General features: G+C 59.1%; 1 protein-coding gene across 4 annotated transcripts in view; it reads left to right on the top strand.

Moving 5' to 3' along the window:
- Positions 1–1,433: 1,433 nt before the first annotated feature.
- Positions 1,434–20,293, top strand: part of EXOC3L2 (exocyst complex component 3 like 2) — a 33,901-nt gene continuing 15,041 nt past the window's right edge. The window contains exons 1-3 of one of the 4 annotated variants that reach the window (XM_084612699.1): positions 7,106–7,257; positions 15,571–15,936; positions 17,368–18,056. In XM_084612699.1, the coding sequence (XP_084468825.1) occupies positions 17,387–18,056 (670 nt within the window). In that variant the 5' untranslated portion in view covers positions 7,106–7,257; positions 15,571–15,936; positions 17,368–17,386. Of the gene's footprint in view, positions 1,514–7,101; positions 7,258–15,570; positions 15,937–15,960; positions 16,146–17,367; positions 18,057–20,293 lie in introns of those variants that run through there. The other 3 variants (XM_084612698.1, XM_084612697.1, XM_084612700.1) reach the window with 3 other exon arrangements.

Genomic DNA, 20,293 nt, shown 5'->3' with positions numbered 1-20,293 from the left:
TTTTGCACTTGGGTGGTGGCAGCATCTCCCCATCCAAGGTCAGAGAGAAGCTGTAACCGTGGGAGTTTGATACCAGCCTGGAATGGCCAATATTAATTTTGTTTGAATCCTTGTGAGTCCCCACCTTCCGCACTCAAAGTGCCGGAGTGGGGAATCAGCCTTGATAGACGGGCACCTGCCCTTTATCCCAGCAGGGTGGAGCTCAGAGGGCTGGGGCAGTACCAGCCTGGGGAGGGGCACCAGGGGCTTCATGGGCTCTGCTCAGGGGGGTACCTCATGTACCACAACCCTGTGGGGGGCTCCAATGCTGGACACTGGCTGGGGCGATGGGGGTTCGCATGGTGTGTGTGGGGGAGCAGGTGGGAACCCTGGCCAGGGGACCTTGCTACCTGCAGTTGGGGAGAGCCCATCTCTGCCCCACACTGGGGCCTTCGCTGGGTGCCCTCTTCCCACCCAGGTCGCCCTTCCCTCTGCTGCCATTGCACAGGGCAGTGGTCACGCCCCTCTGGACCCCGTGTGCCCATCTGGCCACCCGTGTGCAAGGACGAGGAGTTCAGACCGGCGCAGATGCTGGGACGGGCTGCTGGGCTGTTCGGGCACCATGCATGCCTTGGTCCTGGGTTTGTACAGCACCGAGCACAGCGGGGTCCTGGGCCGGGCTCCTTGGCACTCGGCCATGACAATAATTAATATTGGAGAGCAGGAGACGGGCACAGCTGGGCTCTTTGGCTGGCAGTGCTGGCTGCCCGGAGCAGGGGCAAACGCCAGGGCGGGCGCAGAGTTAGTGAAGCGCAAGGACAGTGTTGGCACCAGTGCAGCTGGCCAGGGATCGATGTTTGTCACCCCATGGAGGGGGCAGGTCTGGACCAGCCTCCCAGCAGGAGCAGGGAGCATAGACTCGAACTGATCTGAGGATGGAGCTGGAGAGGTGGCTGTGGCGAGGGGAGCCGGAGAACCGGGGGGAGCTGCAGGTCTGTGTCTGGAAGCACCATAAAGAATGCCCTGGGGTTGCTCCAGCCCTCCCCTGGTGCCCAAGGCAGCTCCTTTGGGCCTCGTTCTCTGGCACCCAGGAGTGACGCACCCCAAGCCCGACGGCAGCTCTTTGGGCCCAGCCTGAGCCGGCACCGGTGGCTGCACTTGGGACCAGGCCCCTGGGAGCCCGACTGGCCTCTCCCCAGATCCGCAGTCCCCCGTTGATGCCAGCCCCCCAGCAGCGCCCCCTAGAGCTAACCCTGTGCTGATGCTCCCCTGGGGCATGGGGGGGGCAGCCGCTCTCCAGACAGACACCGGTGCAGTCTCCCGAGCCCAGAAAAACCGGTGATTACCCTGCTGCGGCGTGGGAGGCTTCCAGCCAGGGCCACAGGGAAGGGCTTCCTCTCAGGAAACCAGCCCCCCCGCTCCGACACCCTCCATCTCCTCCAGGCGTCCAGCTCACTGCGGAGCCACTGGCCAGTGCGGCTGTGTCCCGGCAAGCAGGAGATGGAGTGAGCCCCAGAGTCACCTTCAGAGCACGGTAAGGGGGGTGTGCGGGACTCCTGCTCCCATGAGCCGCCATCCCCATTCCCCCGACCCGCTGCCCCTGCCCAGCTCTCACTCCAGCCAGCCAAGGGGCCCAGAGCGCTTCACCAATATCCCCAGATGCCGGGCAGGACCAGTCCCACTGGAGGGAGGAAACTGAGGCACAGGGAGGGGAAGAGAGCTGTCCAGTGTCTCTCAGCAGGTCAGGGACTAAGCCAGGAATCAGAACCCTGGAGTCCTGCAGCTTAACTCCCTGCTTTAACCACTAGACCCCACTTCTCCCCCAGGATTCTGTGTGTCCGTGAGCCTCACATCAGGGTGCCACAGGGCTGGGGCAGGTTGTGTGGTATGTCAGGATCATTAAGCCACTGTCGGGGATGCAGCAGGGTGCAGAGCCGGTGCTGGGTACGTGCCCTGCTGGCTGAGAGAGCCGGAGCCGGTGCTGGGTACGTGTCCAGCTGATCGGAGTTGTTGGTGCCAGGTGAATGGGAATGAGCCAAGTCTCTGCCCAGCTGCTGCCTTCACCATCCTGGCAAGCCCAACGCAGCCTGGTCCTGGTATGGTCCAAGCAGGGCTCCCCTGACGAGGCAGATGGGCACAAGCCCCGGCAGCAGCCAGCCCTGTGGCGGGAGGTCCCTGATCTCAAGCCAGTCCCTGCGGGGTGGGGCTGGCTCCCCAGCCAGGCTGGACCTACTGGCCTCGTCTTGGTGCTGCATCCCTTGGGGGGGCCTAGTGGGACTGGGACCCTGGGAAGGGAAAACAGGTCCTCCCCCGTCCATGTGTCTGCTAGGCCATGTCCCTCTGTGCCTGCCCAGCCCCCCTTGCCCACCCCACATCCCCCGTTCCCCATGGCTGCCCCACCCCCACATCCCTCTTCTCCCTCCTCCCATCTGTCACCCATCCCCCCATCCCTCTGGCTCTTGCCCCCCCACCAACTACCCCTCTCTTTTATCTCTCTGCTCCCCTTCCCCCTTCTCTCTCCCAACTTTGCCCATCCCCATCCAGCACCAAAGTACAGTTTGACCCCGGGGAGCCTGAGGCTCAGGGACTCACCCAGGACCCCACAGCAGGGCAGAGGCAGGAAACCTGGCACCTGCCAATCTCGTGGCCCTAGGAGGCCAGCCAGTGCCAGCGCCCCTTTGTCACAGGGGGAGAAAAGTCTACAGACGCTTTCTCTGCCGCAGAGCCAAGAATAGATCCCAGGAGTCCTTGCTTCCCACTCTAACCACTAGACCCCACTCCCCTCCCAGAGCCAGGGATAGGCTCCTGGACCCCCTGCTCTAACCACTAGAGCCTGCTCCCATCCCAGTGCTGGGTTAGAACCCAGGAGTCCCTGCTCCCAGCCCCCCTGCTCTAACCACTAGACCTCAGTCAATGTTCCTCACCATGCAATGTGGCCAGACTCTGCAGGAGTTTGATCCCTGGACCTTTGGACTTTTGCTCCCATGCTGTGCAGAGGGGAACCGCCGCTCGCCCTGCCTTGGGAGCAGAGCTTCCAGGCACATTGGCTTTGGCTGCTGGTAATTACTGTATTACCCTCCAGATGCACTGTCTGCCCCCCTCTCCCTGGGCACCCTGCAAGGTCTCTGTCCCTGGGCTTGTCCGGGGGCCATCCTGCAGCCCCTGCTTCTGTGCTGGCCTCAGGGGGGCGCCTCCTATCTGTCAGTCCAGAGCAGCCGCTCCTGACAGGGAGGGGTGCAAGGGCGACGGGGGCATGGGTGTGTGTGGGGGGATTGGGGATGGGGTGGGGGGAGCACATTTGTATTACGATCTGTGATGCCATATCACCCAGAAGCCACAAATCAGCCCCCGCCCCCCTGGTGCTAGGTGCTGTACAAACACATGGCAGACAGTTCCTCTCCCGAGGGGCCTCCCCAGTCCTAGCCCACATCTAATCTGCCCCTGTCACTGTCCCCAGAGCCACTCCCATACCCTGTGCCCTGCCCCCGCCCCCGATTGTCGGCTCCGCAGGGCAGGGGTCTCCTTCGTCTCTTGTATGGCTGGAAAGGGGCATCTACTCGCCTGCCAGCCTGATGGCAGGAGCCGGTGCCTCTGCCCCACCGGTGCGGGGTGGCCCAGACTTGCACAGAAAGCTGCCAGCTGGCGTGGCAGTAAGAAGTGAGACAGCTGGGCTCCTTGCAGGCTCTAGGGCGAGGAATACCCCCTCGGCCCCCAGCCAGGGGCTCTCAGCCCCCAGCAGGCCCAACAACCCAAGCCCTGCCAGGCACTTTTCAGCAGAGGCGCCAGGGTGCCCCGAGGGAGCAGGTCTGGAGAATTAACTCCTGTCCCTGATGCAGAGAGGGGCAGGCAGAGGGTCACTGCAGATTGCAAAGCAAGGCAAATGGGGGGTGTGTGTGGGGGGAAGACCCAGGAGTCCTGTCCCTGTCCCCTGCTCTAAGCCACCATGATAGGTCTAAGTGGCAAAGAACAAACGCTGCAGCCGTGAGTCTCAGACCCCACTCTACAGACCCCGGCTCACGGGGCTCAGACTGTGAGGACAAGAACAGCAGTGTAGTCTGAATCCCAGCGAGATGGGTGGGGCTCAGAGTCTACACGACTATTTTTAGCCCCATAGCCCGAGTCAATTGACCTGGGCGCTGGGACTCATTGCTGCGAGGTTATTTTTGCAGCGTAGGCATACGCTAGACCCCACTCCTCTCCCAGAGCTGAGGGTAGAACCCAGGAGTCCTGGCTCCCACGCCCCTGCTCTGACCACTAGACCCCACTCCCCTCCCAGAGCTGAAGATGGAACCCAGGAGTCCTGGCTCCCCAGCTCTTTCTAGAGCTGCGAGACCCCAGTCCTTCCTCCTGCGGACTTGAGCCCTGTGTGCTGCGGTCCGCTGCCCCCTCCCCGGCTCCTGCCCGGGCTGCCAGCTCAGCGCAGAGGGAGCCAGCCCCGTTTCCTGCCGTCTGCAGCCCTCCGGCCTGGGGGTCATTTCCTGGTCTCAGTCGGCGCCTCCGGAGCTTGGGGATGTGACTCACGGGCTCCCTGCCCCCCAGGGTCCCAGTGCCATGCCAGCAGGGCTCCTGTCCTGCTGCTGGGGGACAGCCTCTGGGCAGGGCTCCTAGCCTCAGGACCTGTGTGGCACTGGGCACAACACGTGCTCTGCCCATTGCTGGCCTGGGCACAGCTGGCGTCTGAGCCAGGCAGGAAGCTGCAGAGGGGCGACCTGGTTTCCCCTTTGTCTAGAGGCCTCTATGGGGCACCCCAAGGTGTTGAGCCCCACGGGGCTGTGGTATGTGTGTGTGTGTGTGGGGGGGCTGCAATTGTGCCTGTTAGACACAAACAGGGGGAGACATGGCAGAGTTTTCGCCGTTCGATCCCCGGGTGTGTGCTGGAAAACGGGTTCGCTCCGTGTCGTTCCCCCACCCCCCCCACACACACACTTGGTGTTTCCCCGGAGAGCTTTGCTGGCCTCTGGGCGAGTCCGAACAAGGAGAGTTCCTGCCCCACAGGCTTGGCTGGGAGCTCTGGCAGGCCTTGGGGGGAAGCAGAGCCTGGAGTGCTGCCTGCCCCGATCGCAGGGCGCAGACGTGAGGCCTACGCTGCCTACGTTATGGTATGGCCGCGGCAGCGCTGTGATGTGGGCAGTGTCCTCACGCTCCATTGCTGGGGGCGAGCTCTCCCGGCGATCAAAAATAATCACCCCGAACGAGGGGGGGGGGTCGCTGTATCGCCATAAAGCGCTGTCCATGTCGCATGCTTTTTCACACCCCCGAACGACTAAAGTTTTAGTGCCGAAAGTGGCCGTGTGGACACAGCCTTAGCTCCAGGGACGGGCAAGAAGGGGCTGGGAAGGGCTTGTCCTTCCCTAGGCTCCTCGCTGTTCACCAGCTGGGTTTTCTAAGTGCTCTAAAATCCACCGGCTGACTTGATGGCTGTGATCTATGGGTGCAGGCCGGTCCCTACCCAGCTCTGGCGGGGGAGTGGGGTCTAGTGGTTAGAGTTGGCAGAGACCTGGAGTCAGGACAACCGGGTTCCTTTCTTGGCTTAGGGAAGTGGGGGCAATTGGTTAAAGGAGGAGGGCTCAAAGCCAGGACTCCTGGGTTCTGGCCCCAGCTCTGAGAGCGGCGTGGGGTCTGGTGGTTAGAGTGGGGGGCTGGGAGCTCCAGCTCTGAGAGGGGAGTGGTCCCAATCTGGGGTTCTTGGAGCCAAGCGTTCCCAAGAGATGGCGCCTTGTGGCAAAACAGAAAGGACACCAGGGTTCTGCAGATCTTATCACGCCTGTGTGCACACCCAGGGCTCAGACTCTGGCTCCGACCCTCCCCTGTGAGGAATTCAGGCCTCGTCCAGACTGCCCCTGGGACGCTCTCCGGATATGGGCACCCGAATGTGCGGAGATGACCCTGCAGCGCGGCCCCACTGGAAATCAGCCAAGGTCCCAGTCACCTGCACCCCAAATTGAGGGCCCCTTTGGATCTGGGGGCAGCTGAGGCTGGCTCAGCTGGGGGCTGTGCTGGGGTCAGTGAGGCTTCTCCCCTCCAGGGCATGTAGGGAATTCCCATTTGTGGGGCTCAGGTACCAGTGATGGGCCCTACGCTCCCCGCCCCCCACCAACAAACACCCACACAAGGGGGAGGTGAGAGCAGCTGGAGACAGCTTGGCTGAGGGGTGGGGGATTGGGAGCACCCAGGGACTCGCAGCAACTGTAGCCGACCCCTGACGGGGGGGCGTGTCTGGGCGCAGATGTGCGTACATGAGCGTGTGGCATGTTTGTGCTTGTGCCCTGGGCATGTCCACATGAGCATAAACCACGCATCTCCGCACCTGTCCTGCCCCATAGCCCGGCATGGCTCAGTGCGGGCATCTCCGCACCCGTCCTGCCCCATAGCCCGGCATGGCTCAGTGCGGGAAGCTCCACACCCGTCCTGCCCCATAGCCTGGCATGGCTCAGTGCGGGCATCTCCGCACCCGTCCTGCCCCATAGCCCGGCATGGCTCAGTGCGGGCATCTCCGCACCCGTCCTGCCACATAGCCCGGCATGGCTCAGTGCGGGCATCTCCGCACCCGTCCTGCCCCATAGCCCGGCATGGCTCAGTGCGGGAAGCTCCACACCTGTCCTGCCCCATAGCCCGGCATGGCTCAGTGCGGGCATCTCCGCACCCGTCCTGCCCCATAGCCCGGCATGGCTCAGTGCGGGCATCTCCGCACCCGTCCTGCCCCATAGCCCGGCATGGCTCAGTGCAGGCATCTCCGCACCCGTCCTGCCCCATAGCCCGGCATGGCTCAGTGCGGGCAGCTCCACACCTGTCCTGCCCCATAGCCCGGCATGGCTCAGTGCGGGCATCTCCGCACCCGTCCTGCCCCATAGCCTGGCATGGCTCAGTGCGGGCTGCTACCTGCCCATAGCTCAGGTGGCTCAGTGCTGGCTGCTCTCTGCCCCTGTCCTGCCCCATAACCCAGGTGGCTTAGTGAGGGCTACTTCCCCCCCCCATCCTGCCCCATAGCCCAGACAGCTCAGTGCCCACAGCACCCTGCCCCCTAGCCCCAGGCGGCTCCGTGGGGGTGGCTCCCTGCCCCATAACCCCAGGCGGCTCAGCGCTGGCTGCTCCCCGCCCCTGTCCTGCCCCAAGGGAGGGCGGGGCCGGCTCGCTGCCCAGGAGTTCCCGGAGCTGCTCGCCCAGCCCCAGCGGTCAAAGGGACGGTGGCGACCGGTGGCGCCGGGTGGCCACCTGCCGAGCCGGACGCGGGGGGCCCCGGCCGTAGGGGCCGCTCTCAGAGGCGCGATGCAGACCCAGGTACCGGCTCCACACTGCTCGGGGCGAGGGTTGGGGCAGCGGGGACCGTCGCAGGGCCACACCCGCGATGGGCTCCCGAGGGGCCGGGCCGGGCCGGGCCGGGCCGGGGGGTTGCAGCCGCTCGGGGTGCCCGGGAGCTCCCCACCCCGTGCCGCTGCTGCAGCCTGGGGTCACGGTGTCAGGGGCTGGGGGCTCCCCGGGGGGCGCTGACGGCGGGGGCTCTGTGCCGGCTTGGGGGGGATCAGGGGGGCTCTGTGCAGGCCTGGACCTGTGTGTGTGGGCTCTGTTTTGGTCGGGGTTGAGAGGGGTTCAGGGGGGGCTGTGTTCTGGCTGGAGGGGGTGCGGGAGGGGGATTCGGGGGGGCTGTGTGCTGGCTGGAGGGGGTGCGGGAGGGGGATTCGGGGGGGCTGTGTGCTGGCTGGAGGGGGTGCGGGAGGGGGATTCGGGGGGGCTGTGTGCTGGCTGGGGGTGCGGGAAGGGGGCTCAGGGGGGCTGTGTGCAGGACTAGGGGAGAGGAGGATGGGGCTCTGTGCTGGCCTGAGCTGTGGGGGGGCTCTGTTTTGGTCTGGGTTGAGAAGGGCTGTGTGCTGGCTGGGTGGTGCGGGAGGGAGTTCAGGGGGGCTGTGTGCTGGTCTGAGGGTGAGGGGGCGTTCAGGGGGCTGTGTGCTGGCTGGGGGGCAGGGGAGGGGTTCAGGGGCTCTGGGCTGGCCTGGCAGCCCCAGGGGCATAGGGGGCTGAGCTGTCGGAAGCTCCAGGTGTCTCCTCCTGAGTTCAGAGGTTTGTTGCTGACCCTGATGGGACCAGCTCCCGGGGGGAGGGGTTTGGGGGTGGGAAGTCCGGGATTAGCTGGATGCAGTTTTATCTCCATGCGGGCGCCCTCCACCCCCGGGGCAGGGCTTAGCAGGCCAGTGCCAAGCACAAGGAGTCGGGTCCATTGATGCCTTCCCCTCGCACGGCCACGTACACCAGTGCCCACTCTCCTGCCTGGGATTCTTCCCGGGGCAAGTGGCTTCAGAAGGTGAGGGCCAGGAGCGTGGCTGGGCTGATGCAGAGCCGTGGCCAGTTGGGCTGTGGCTTGGCATGCGGCCAGGCTGTGCCAGTTGGCAACACCATAAATTAGCCTGTGCTGGATCCTGTCGCAGTCAGTGCCCAGAAAAGCCTCCTCCCGCCACTCCTCCCCTGCAGGGCTGGGCTCTGCTCTCGGCCCGGGCAGAGGCAGGTGCCCAAGGCCACTGCGGAGCCTGCGGGCAGAGCAGGGCAAAGTCCTGTGCTCAGGCCTGGCGCTCGGGCATCAATCTGCTGTCTTCAGTATAGATGGGCACCGGCTCACAGAAGCCCTTTGTCCCCTGCGTGGCTGGGGCCCCCAGGGTGTTTGCTCTGCTCCCAGGGAGTGGCAGTTTCGCTTTTGTCTTGGCTGCCTATAGAGTGGGGAAGGGGGGCATTTCTCCCTTGGAAATGGAGGCAGAACTCAGCTCCCCCCAGCGTTCCCCGGCCCAGTCGCCCAGTGCTTGTCAGCCTCCCCCAGCAGGCCGAGCTCGCCAGGCACCGCCCTGGGCATGGCTGGCATCCCATCTGCCTCTCCCCAACAGCCCTGGCAGAACTGGGGGTAAGGGGGAGATCAGCCCCCATGGAATCTGGTTCTCTTTGCCACTGGGCCTTGCTCAGCCCCCCAACCCTGGGCAAGCAACTCCCCCTCTGGGCCTCCATCTGGCCCTGGGCGAAAGAGGGGAGCTCCTGCCCAGGCGAGGAGCTTGGAGATTGAGGGTTGAGAAGCCCCGTACTAGGGTTATTAGAACCGCTGTTGTCTGAAAGTTCACCCAGACCTTGGGGGTGGGGTTGGGGGGCTCAGCCTCCCGGTTGTGCATTTGAGGTGCACGGGGAGGCTGCAGCTGTGCTGGGTCCGGTGGTGATGAGCATCTGTGAAAGGGGTTGGAAGAATCCACGTTCCCGGTAGGGCAGCTCTAGCTCCCAATCTGAGTCCGGCCTGTGTATCTCTGCGGGCTGGAGGTGTGGGGGTGTGCGTGTGCAGAGAGAAGGGTGTGGAAAGGGGGCTGGCGGTGCAGAGAGGTGTGTGGGGCGGGGCAGTGTCAGAGACAGACTTAGTTTGTCTCTCGCACTCCAGTACAAAGAATTCTTGTGACCTGCTCTCCCCCTGCCAGTGTTTGCAGCAGATCTTTGCTGTTCAGCTGAATGGACCCCTTGGGCCTTTGCTTTGTCTCCCAGAAATTCCCTTCCCATGTGGCTGATCCTTGTCTACCTGGGAGAGTCTGACCAGTTCTACAGGTGTAACTAGGCCCTGCCTAGCCAGGGAAATGACCTAGAATGGCCCTTGCGGAGTCCGTCCCCTCCTCCCTGCCCCCCACCCCCGCCCCACACAGGAGCACCTGGGTTTGGTTTATCTCAACCTCCTTCCCCAGGGATATGAGCTCAGGGCTTGTCTACACCAGAAACTCGTCCCAGTGTAGTGAAAGCCGTCCAGCCCTGTGAGGATGAGGGCAGTTATACTGGGATAATGTGCTGGGCCTGGCAGAGTTGTTGCCATGCTGGATGGGGAGGGAGTTCTCCCTTTGTCCCAGTGTCGGGATGTGCCCGACTAAGTTGGTGAAAATCAGCCCTGAACCCATGTGGTTGCACTGGGACAGACACTGCATGTGGAGCAGGGATACACTGAGACGGTGTCCTCAGCGTAGCCTCATCGATAGACTCATTCCTGTTCCTGGCTCTGCCACTGGCCTGCTGTGTTACCCAGGGCAAGTCACTTTGCCCCTCGGTGCCTCAGTTTCCCCACCTGGGGATAATGACACCGACCTACTTTGGGTAGCACGTTGAAACCAACTGTTGACGAGCTGTATGGGTGCGAAGAGCGTCCCCAGGGATGGCACCGTCTGAGTGGGTCACTTTAAATTCACACCTGCAGCAAACACTTCCCACGTAGCCCAGGCTTGAGCTACAGGGTGGGGGCTCCTGAAATGTGGGCAGTTCCCAGGCTGGGCTCACACCACCACCGGACACTGCACTGGGAACCCCTGGGCCCAGGCTTACCCCTCTGCCAGCGTCTCATCTCCCCTGGGAGCACCACACAGGGCAGGAGCCCCCTCCTTGGGGGTGAGGAAGAGAGACAGCTGGGTTGGGTGCCCTGGCCCGCCTGTGTACCCAGCACTTCTCCCCTCAGAGATAACAGCTAGTCCTGACATGCCAGTGCCCGCAGTCTGGGTGATGGTGCTGAGGGGCCAGGGTTCGAACCCAACCACAAGACGGGGGCGGGGGACAGATGCACATACAGGATTTTGTTTTTACCTCTGTCTTTTCAAAGCCAAACCCAGTCCTCGGAAATGGAAGGGAGGGGACCAGGAGGCTGATGCCAGGAGGAGACCCAGAGGCTGGTGGGGGTAGGGAGTGGAACAGGACGATGAGGTTGATGGTGGGGGGCGGAATGGGATCATGAGGCTGAGGGGAGGGGACAAAGAGGTGGAAGCGAGGGGAGGGGAACCATGAGGCGGGTGGGGGGCGGGGACCAGGAGATTGATGCGGGAGGGGACCAGGAGGCTGATGGTGGCTGAAGGGACTAGGAGGCTGATGGGGGGCGGGCGGGGGGAGGAGGAGACCATGAGGCAGCCTGCAATGGCATGTGGCCCAGCCTTGTCTGCTCTTAGGTAATATCCCCAATGGCTGGACATGGGGCGCTAGACGGGGAGGGCTCTGAGCTACTACAGAGAATCCTTTCCCAGCTGTCCAGCTGGTGGGTCTGAGTGCCAGAGGTGGGGTCAGGAAGGAATTCCCCCCCCCTCCCCAGGTCAGATGGGCAGAGGCCCTGGGGGGGGTTTCCTCTTCTCCTGCAGCCTGGGACATGGGTCACTTGCAGGTTTGAACTCGTGCCAATGGTGGATCTGCTGAGACGTGATTCATTTTGGGAGCCAAGGACATCAGTGACTCCACCTGAGGTTCTGGGGTACCGTGGGCGGGGGGGGGGGGGGGGGGAGAGGATCTGTGGCCGGATAGACGAGAAGCTCTGGCTGTGGAGGAGGCAAAGTCAACTTAGGGAAGCCTGACTGACAGTTTCCTGGGCAATCCCCCCGCCATTGTGCATACAGAGAGCGTGGTCTTTTAAGAAAAAGGCCCCAGAGCAGGAACTGAAAAATCGGTTAATTGCCAGTAGGGTGACCAGATAGCGAGTGTGAAAAATCAGGACAGGGTGGGGGGTAATAGGCCTCTATATAAGAAAAAGCCCCAAATATCGGGACGGTGCCTGTAAAATCGAGACATCTGGTCACCCTGATTGCCAATGATAAGGAAGCAGACCCAGCGAAAATGCTTGCAGTGAACTTGAACAAAAGAACTTGAACAAAAGCAAAAAATAGCTGATATGGAAGGAGAAGCTGCTGAAAGAGAACGCCGGTGTTTTGAACGTGAACAAAGAATGGCATATATTCGACTGCAGGAACTAGAAGCTAAGGCAGAAATGGACAGACTTAAGCTCCAAATCAAAAGAATAAAGGACCAACAGGAACCGACTGTATCATCCTGGAAAGCCAGCTCCTCTCAACAACAGAGATGGGGATAGAATCTATCCAGTTGGTACATTGTTTGACTCTAAGCAGTGGTCTGGGTGTAACCCAATTTACCCCAACACTGCCACCTTTTATGTAAATGCTTTTACTGTGAGCTCAGGTGAAGGTAACCCCATAACTTGTGCAGAGAATGTAAAAGTCAATGGTAAAGCTGTTTAGGGCAAATTACAGCTTCTAACGTCACTCTTGTTAAAGCGGATCTTGTCAAAGAGGAGGATTATTTACCAAATCAGAGTGTGAATAGTGTAATCCCCTATGAGTTTGCTGTAAGTGTGCCTTTAGCCAGAATCTATCTTGAATGGAATGGCATTACACATGAAGTTATAGCTGGTGTAAGGAAGTTATTGCCTAAGGATCGGGGATGATATTAAAGCTTTGTTCAGTCAAGTTGACATAAATCAGTCACAGCAAAGAAATAATCCTGAACCTGTCTACACTACGGGCAAGGATTTGCCTACAGAGGGTTTCTCCAAATGTTTTGTCTGAGGAAGATGGCTGTTTGTCTGTGCAAAGAAGCAGTGTATATGTGGAAAACATTTCTGAGTGTCTGTCTGGTATCTCAGAAGTGAATCTGGCATTAGATAAGGCTCAGGGAAATGTTTCTCTAGAGCAAATTAAAGCTGGTGATCAGGTTAAAGCCCAAACTGAGGAAGGAAGGGGGACAGTCTTGGTGAGTGATACACTGTTGGCTAGCAAAGCTTGGGAAAGTAAGCCTGGCCCAGGTAAAAGTGATGTGCTTAAAGTAGCTCCGTGTAGTAAGACAGTAGTTGTGAAAACAGCAGCTCATCTGTTAAAGGAGGGGACGGCAAAGAGAGTTTAGATGAGCCTAGGCAGCCTTCTGAGCTGGTGGCTTTGTCTAGCTAGTCAGGTGAGGTTAGTGGAATATGAGCATCCCTACACCTTACCTGTTACCTGGGTGGAGAATTGTGATAGTGAAGGAAACGTTCCTGTGTCTGTCAGGGGTATTGACTTGCCTATGGAGGGAGCTACCCTGGTCTCCAAGCAGTTGTCTGTGAACAGCCCTGTGTGCTGGGACAAGGGAATCATAGAATATCAGGGTTGGAAGGGACCTCAGGAGGTCATCTAGTCCAACCCCCTGCTCAAAGCAGGACCGATCCCCAATTAAATCATCCCAGCCAGGGCTTTGTCAAGCCTGAAATGAGATCCCAAGCTGTTTGGCTGTTAAAGGGGAATGTTTCTCCAGCTCTTTTCTGTTTGTAGAGCAGACAGAAAAAGCCTGTCAGCCTATGATGGTTGAAAATGTATCCGTTGACCCAGAGTTGATTCTGGATACAACTGAAGCCCAGGAAGGAAGTGGTCCTGAATTTGTGTAGGTACTGTGCACAGCAGGGTATATTGGTGAGGGGGGCTGCCTAGAGTGGGACAGGAGTGTGGCATGGCATGGGGTGGGGGCACATGGGATGGGTGTGCATGGAGGATCATATGGGGTACACAGTGTGATCGGTATGGCGGGCGTGGGATGGGCGTACATGGTGTGTGATGCGGCATATCGTGTGGGTTGAGGGTATGCTGGGTGATTGGGGGTACAGGGCAAGTGCAGTGGGGTACAGGGCATGTGTGGTATAGGGTGTGCAATGGGGTACAAGGCATGTGTGATACAGGGTACAAGGTGTGCGATGGGGTATAGCGTTTGTGGGGTACAGGACGTGTGACGGTACAGGGTATGTGAGATACAGGGTACAGGACGTGCGATGGAGTACAGGGTACAAGGCATGTGCGATACCGGGTACAGAGCGTGCGATGGGGTACAGGGTACGTACAGGCTAATGCGAGGGGGAAAGGAGTCCAGGGGAGCTGGCTGTATTTTAAAGAAGCCTGATTGATGGCACAGGAACAAACCATTCTGAAGTGCAGAAAGAATAGCAAATATGGCAGGCGACCAGCTTGGCTTAACAGAGAAATCTTCGGTGAGCTTAAACACAAAAAGGAAGCTTACAAGAAGTGGAAACTTGGACAGATGACGAGGGAGGAGTATAAAAATATTGCTCAAGCGTGCAGGAGTGAAATCAGGAAGGCCAAAGTACAATTGGAGCTGCAGCTAGCAAGGGATGTGAAGGGTAACAAGAAGGGTTTCTACAGGTATGTTCGCAACAAGAAGGTGGTCAGGGAAAGTGTGGGACCCTTACTGAATGGGGGAGGCAACCTAGTGACACATGATGTGGAAAAAGCTGAAGTACTTAAAAATATATATATGTAATTTGGAATGCCAAAAAAGAATTGGAAGAACAGCTAGCCAAAGACAAAAAAAAATTTTGCTATTACTTTTTGAAACTACATCAGAAGCAGGAAGTCTGCTAAACAACCAGTGAGGCCACTGGACGATCGAGATGCTAAAGGAGCACTCAAGGATGATAAAGCCATTGCAGAGAAACTAAATGAATTCTTTGCATCCGTCTTTATGGCTGAGGATGTGAGGGAGATTCCCAAATCTGAGCCATTCTTTTTAGGTGACAAATCTGAGGAACTGTCCCAGATTGAGGTGTCACTAGAGGAGGTTTTGGAACAAATTGATAAACTAAACAATAATAAGTCACCAGGGCCAGATGGTATCACCCAAGAGTTCTGATGGAACTCAAATGTGAAATTGCAGGACTACTAACTGTCATCTGTAACTTATCATTTAAATCAGCTTCTGTACCTAATGACTGGAGGATAGTTAATGTGACACCAATTTTTAAAAAGGGCTCCAGAGGTAACCCCAGCAATTACAGGCCAGTAAGCCTCATTTCAGTATCGGGCAAACTGGTTGAAACTATAGTAAAGAACAAAATTGTCAGACATATAGATGAACATAATTTGTTGGGGAAGAGTCAGCATGGTTTTTATAAAAGTAAATCATGCCTCACCAATCTCCTAGAATTCTCTGGTCAACAACCATGTGGACAAGGGGGATACAGTGGATATAGTGGATTTAGATGTTCTCTGAAAACATCCACTCAGCGTGCAGCGGCAGTCAAAAAAGCCAACAGAATGTTGGGAATCATTAAGAAAGGGATAGATAATAAGACAGAAAATATCATATTGCCTCTATATAAATCCATGGTACGCCCACATCTTGAATACTGCATACAGATGTGGTTGCCCCATCTCACAAAAGATATATTAGAATTGGAAAAGGTTCAGAAAAGGGCAACAAAAATGATTAGGGGTATGGAACAGCTGTTGTATAAGGAGAGCTTAATAAGACTGGGACTTTTCAGTTTGGAAAAGAGACAACTAAGGCGGGATATGATAGAGGTCTATAAAATCATGACTGGTGTAGAGAAAGTAAATAAGGAAGTTTTGTTTACTCTGTCTCATAACACAAAAGCTAGGGGCCACCAAACGAAATTAATAGGCAGCAGGTTTTAAAACAAACAAAAGGAAATATTTTTTCACATAACGCACAGTCAACTTGTGGAACTCCTTGCCAAAGGATGTTGTGAAGGCCAAGACTATAATAGGGTTAAAAAAAGATCTAGATAAATTCATGGAGGATAGGTCCATCAATGGCTATTAGCCAGGATGGGCAGGGATGGTGTCCCTAGCCTCTGTTTGCCAGAAGCTGGGAATGGGTGATGGGATGTATCACTTGATTATTACCTGTCCTGTTCATTCCCTCAGGGGCACGTGGCATTGACCATTGTTGGAAGACAGGATGCTGGGCGAGATGGACCTTTGGTCTGACCCAGTGTGGCCATTCTTATGTTCTTACTCAATGCTTTTTTTGCCTCCATCTTTACAGACAAGGTCAGCTCCCAGACAGCTGCCCTAGGCAGCACAGTATGGGGAGGAGGTGAGGAGCCCTCAGTGGTGAAAGAACAGGTTAAGGACTATCTAGAAAAGCTGGATATGCACAAGTCCATGGGGCCGGACGCAATGCATCCGAGGGTGCTGAGGGAGTTGGCTGATGTGACTGCAGAGAAACACCTGGCGATCGGGGGAGGTCCTGGACGATTGGAAAAAGGCAAATATAGTGCCCATCTTTAAAAAAGGGAAGAAGGAGAATCAGTCACTGGAAAAATCATGGAGCAGGTTCTCAAGGAATCCATTTTGAACCACTTGGAGGAGAGGAAGGTGTTGACTGTTCCTGATCGTGGATTCACTAAGGGCAAGTCATGCCTGACCAACCTGATTGCCTTCTATGATGAGATAACTGGCTCTGGATATGGGAAAAGTGGTGGTCGTGATATATCTTGACTTTGGCAAAGCTTTTGATACGGTCTCCCAGAGTATTCTTGCCAGCAAGTTAAAGAAGTATGGGCTGGATGAATGGACTAAAGGTGGCTAGAAAGCTGGCTAGATCGTCAGGCTCAACAGGTAGTGATGAATGACTCCATGTCTAGTTGGCAGCCGGTATCAAGCGGAGTGCCCCAGGGATCGGTCCTGGGGCCGGTTTTGTTCAACATCTTCATTAATTATATGGATGATGGGATGGATTGCTTCCTCAGCAAGTTCGCAGATGACACTAAGCTGGGGGGAGAGGTGGATATGCTGGAGGGTAGGGATAAGGTCCAGAGTGACCTAGACAAATTGGAGGATTGGTGCAAAAGAACTCTGCTGAGGTTCAACAAGGACAAGTGCAGAGTCCTGCACTTAGGATGGAAGAATCCCAGGCACTGCTACAGGCTGGGGACCGATTGGCTAAGCGGCAGTTCTGCAGAAAAGGACTTGGGGATTACAGTGGACGAGAAGCTGGATATGAGTCAGTAGTGTGCCCTTGTTGCCAAGAAGGCTAACGGCATATTGGGCTGCATTAGTAGGAGCATTGCCAGCAGATCGAGGGAAGTGATTATTCCCCTCTATTCGGCACTGGTGAGGCCTCATCTGGAGTACTGTGTCCAGTTTTGGGCCCCCCACTACAGAAAAGATGTGGACAAATTGGAGAGAGTCAAGTGGAGGGCAACAAAAATGATCAGGGGGCTGGAGCACATGACTTACGAGGAGAGGCTGAGGGAACTGGGCTTGTTTAGTCTGCAGAAGAGAAGAGTGAGGGGGGATTTGATAGCAGCCTTCAACTACCTGAAGGTGGGTTCCAAAGAGGATGGAGCTTGGCTGTTCTCAGTGGTGGCAGGTGACAGAACAAGGAGCAATGGTCTCAAGTTGCAGTGAGGGAGATGTAGATTGGATATGAGGAAACACTATTTCACTAGGAGGGTGGTGAAGCACTGGAATGGGTTACCTCAGGAGGTTGTGGAATCTCCATCCTTCGAGGTTTTTAAGGTCAGACTTGACAAAGCCCTGGCTGGGATGATTTAGTTGGAGTTGGTCCTGCTTCGAGCAGAGGGTTGGACTAGATGACCTCCTGAGGTCCCTTCCAACCTTATCTTCTCTGTTTCTATGATATGGGATACAGGGTGTGCAATGGAGTACAGGGCATGGGGTACAGGGTATGTGCGATACAGGGGACAGGGCATGCCATGGTGGTATATGTCGCTAGGCAGTGGTTGGGTGTTCCGTGTCCCCAGCTGCTTCTCCTCCCGTGGCACTGGGATCCCCGCGTCCCGCACTCGGGGCCTGACCCTGTCTCCTGTGTTGCCAGGTCCCAGGCAGTGGCGGCCATGCCGGTCCTTAAGAACCCCTACAAATTGAAGATGGCCAAGACCAACAGGGCGCCAGGCGGCACTGGGGAGCTGATCCTGGCCCAGGAGAGCAGCACCAACCCCTTCGAGGAGGACTTGGAGGAGAACTCGGGGGACTCCATCCTGGGGGACCAGAACCCCTTCCTGGAGGAGGCAGAGGAGCAGAGCGGTGGCTTTGAACGCAACCTCTTCAATGGCAGCCTGGACCGGCGCCGGGCAACACTAGAGAGGCTGGTGGGCCTTTCCCCCTTCCGGCTGGGCAAAGGCAAGAAAGGGGCGGGCAAGGAGAAGGCTCCCGCCGGGGACAAGGGGCCTGACCGGCGCTCCTTCCTGGGCCGCCTGCTGGAGGGGGAGCTGGGCCCTGGGGCCCCGGAGAAGCGGAAGGCGCGGCGCAGCTCCGAGGACTTCAGCCTCCTGCAGCGCTTGAACGGGCGACGCAAGGACAGCCCGGGCGGGCCGGAGAGCTGCCCGGCCGAGCGCGAGGGCGCCCCTGATGCCGGGAAGCGCATGACCTTCCTCAAGCTGGGCCTGGGGGGCCGGGCGCACCGGGCCTCGCTGGTGGACAAGACCAGCCCCCCCGAGGCCCCGGAGCCGGCGCGCGCCGCCCAGGAGGTGGAGACCACCGCCAAGGCCCAGGAGCCTCTGTCAGGTGAGCCGGCGCGCGGCCGGGGGAACCGGGCCCTCCGTGCCGGGTGGGGAGCTGCAGCTGGGGGGCCCTGCCGCGAGGGGGGATGTGGGGAAGCGTGTGCCCAGGTACGTCCCGGGGAGGCAGCCTGCCCGACGGAGCTGCTGAAGGGCCGAGTCATGTCCCCAGGGCACCCCCTCCCCTGGACTGTGAGGAGCTGGGGGGGGGAGCCATAGATCTGCCCCCTGTCTGTGCCCCTGCTTCTCGCAGGCACTCCCCTGAGCCCCTGCAGCTACCCCCTCCCAAGAGCCTCAGCCCACGGGGGAGCCCTCCGGAGCTCCTCCCCCCCCCAGCCTTGCTTCTTTCTGTCGTCGTCGTCGTCCCCCCCCCCCACTCCCCCGCAATGCGCCCTGCCCGTGGGTGACAGGTCGGTCCCACTTCCCGGCTGGCCCCGGTGCTGAGAGGAGCTGCCGTGGTGAGGGCCCGTCGCAGGGCATCCTGTGCGCAGAGTGGGACCCTGGTGCCGGCCGTGACATGCTCCCAGCTGAGATGTGTGTGGGTTCTAGTCCTGGCTCTGGGAGGGAGTCTAGTGGTTAGAGCAGGGGGCTAGGAGCCAGGACCCTGGGTTCTGTCCCTGGCTCTTGTGGCCTTGTGTATGTCCATTTGCCTCTCTGCCTCGGTTTCCCTATCTGCACAGTGGGCTCTTCCCAGGGCCCGGCTCGCTGTAGGGCATCGCTCTGCATGGGGTAAGTCTCGTCCCTGGGAGTGGGGTTCCCAGACGGGGCAGCCATGCTGTGACTAATGGTCCTTGGCAAAGCCTCTAAAACCACAGAGGTGCTGTGAGTGACACAGGACACAGCTGCATGGGATGGGCCCGGCAATGCCCTGGCTGGTGCCTGACCTGGGGCTCTGCCCGGGGGGAGCCCAGCCCCACTCCCAGGGTTGTGGGGAATGAGGCCCAGTGGGGAACTGGAAGATAACACGGCACCAGGGCCTGGAACAGCCAGTTCTGAGCAGATCCCTTATCACCCCATGGAGCCACCCTGTCTGCCCCCGGCTCCAGAGAGGCCCCATTGTCCCACCCTAGGGCACCAAACCCAGTGGATAGAGAGCAAACACCTACCAATTAGGGATCCTTTGAGATGCAAATCCCCCCCTCCTCCACCCCCCCCCCCCGCCCGCCCTCTTGCATGTCTCTGCTTTAAAGCCAGCCGGTTCCTGGTTGCGGTCCCTGGGGGGATCCTTTGGCCATGAGACCCCGGTGCGACCCAGCACCCGGGGTGGAGGTGCTGGGACGCTGGTCTGAGGAGGGGGGGGGTAGGGACCGATACAGATGCAGGGGGTTAGATCTCTACCTGTGGGTGGGGGGCTGCGGGAACAATTCTGAGGCTCCCCCTCCAAAAACCCTTGGAAAATTCAGAGTCAGGTGCTATGGATAATCTGAGATGGGCCGAGGAACCCTGCCCTTGGTGGCCATGCTGAAGGCCGCTTTGCCCCCTGGCGTCTGCGTCTCTCGGTCTCCCTGGGCCACGTTCCCAGCTGCCCTCTGCAGGGCTGGGTGTGGGATGTTTCTGTCCGAATGCCAGTGGAGCTTCCCCTGGCACGGTGCCGGGAGGGGTGTGGAATGAAGTCCTGCTGTGCCCCCGGGGCGGGCATCCCACAGAGCTCAGCGTGTGCCGCCCCATGGGAGGATCTGTCCCGCTGGGGGCGAGGTTTGGTGGGTGCAGGAGCTAGACCGGTGGGGAGCCAGTGAATCGGACGTGTTCTCGGAGCAGGCGGGCTCTGGGGGAAGCAGGAGATGACCCTGGTGTTCTGCTTTGCCAGGGCCTCATGGCGCTCGGTGTCCCTTTCCCTGCTGCAGGGCAAGGGCAGGTGGGGGGGTCACTTACAGGTCACAGAAGGGGGTCAGAGGTCACCCGAGAGCACCCCCTACCCCCCCCATGACTCTCCCATCCCTGTTCTCTGCTGCTGGCCGAGCGCCCCTTCCTGGCAGGGGAGGAGAAGCGAGGGTGCTGTCTGCTCCCCCGGCAGGCCCAGCACCCCATGTCACCAGCCCACCTGGGCTGGCTGTGGGTCCCAAGGGCTGGGCAGAGCTGTGCCCCCCAGGTGTTGGGCCGTGTGCTGTGTCCCTCACCCCAGCCAGGGGCCTTGCCTGCCCCCAACACTGTGTGGGTGCTCTGCCCCAGAGCCAGGTGGCTGGACACCATGAGGGCACAGTGGCCAGCCCCTGGCTGGGTTGGGGCTCGGCGTGGGGCGGCTCA

The sequence above is a fragment of the Lepidochelys olivacea genome, assembly GCF_965140295.1.
Source record: "Lepidochelys olivacea isolate rLepOli2 genome assembly, chromosome: 23".
NCBI lineage: Eukaryota > Metazoa > Chordata > Testudines > Cheloniidae > Lepidochelys > Lepidochelys olivacea.
The sequence above is the reverse complement of the archived record's forward strand: the minus strand, read 5'-3'. Positions and strand labels throughout refer to the sequence as shown.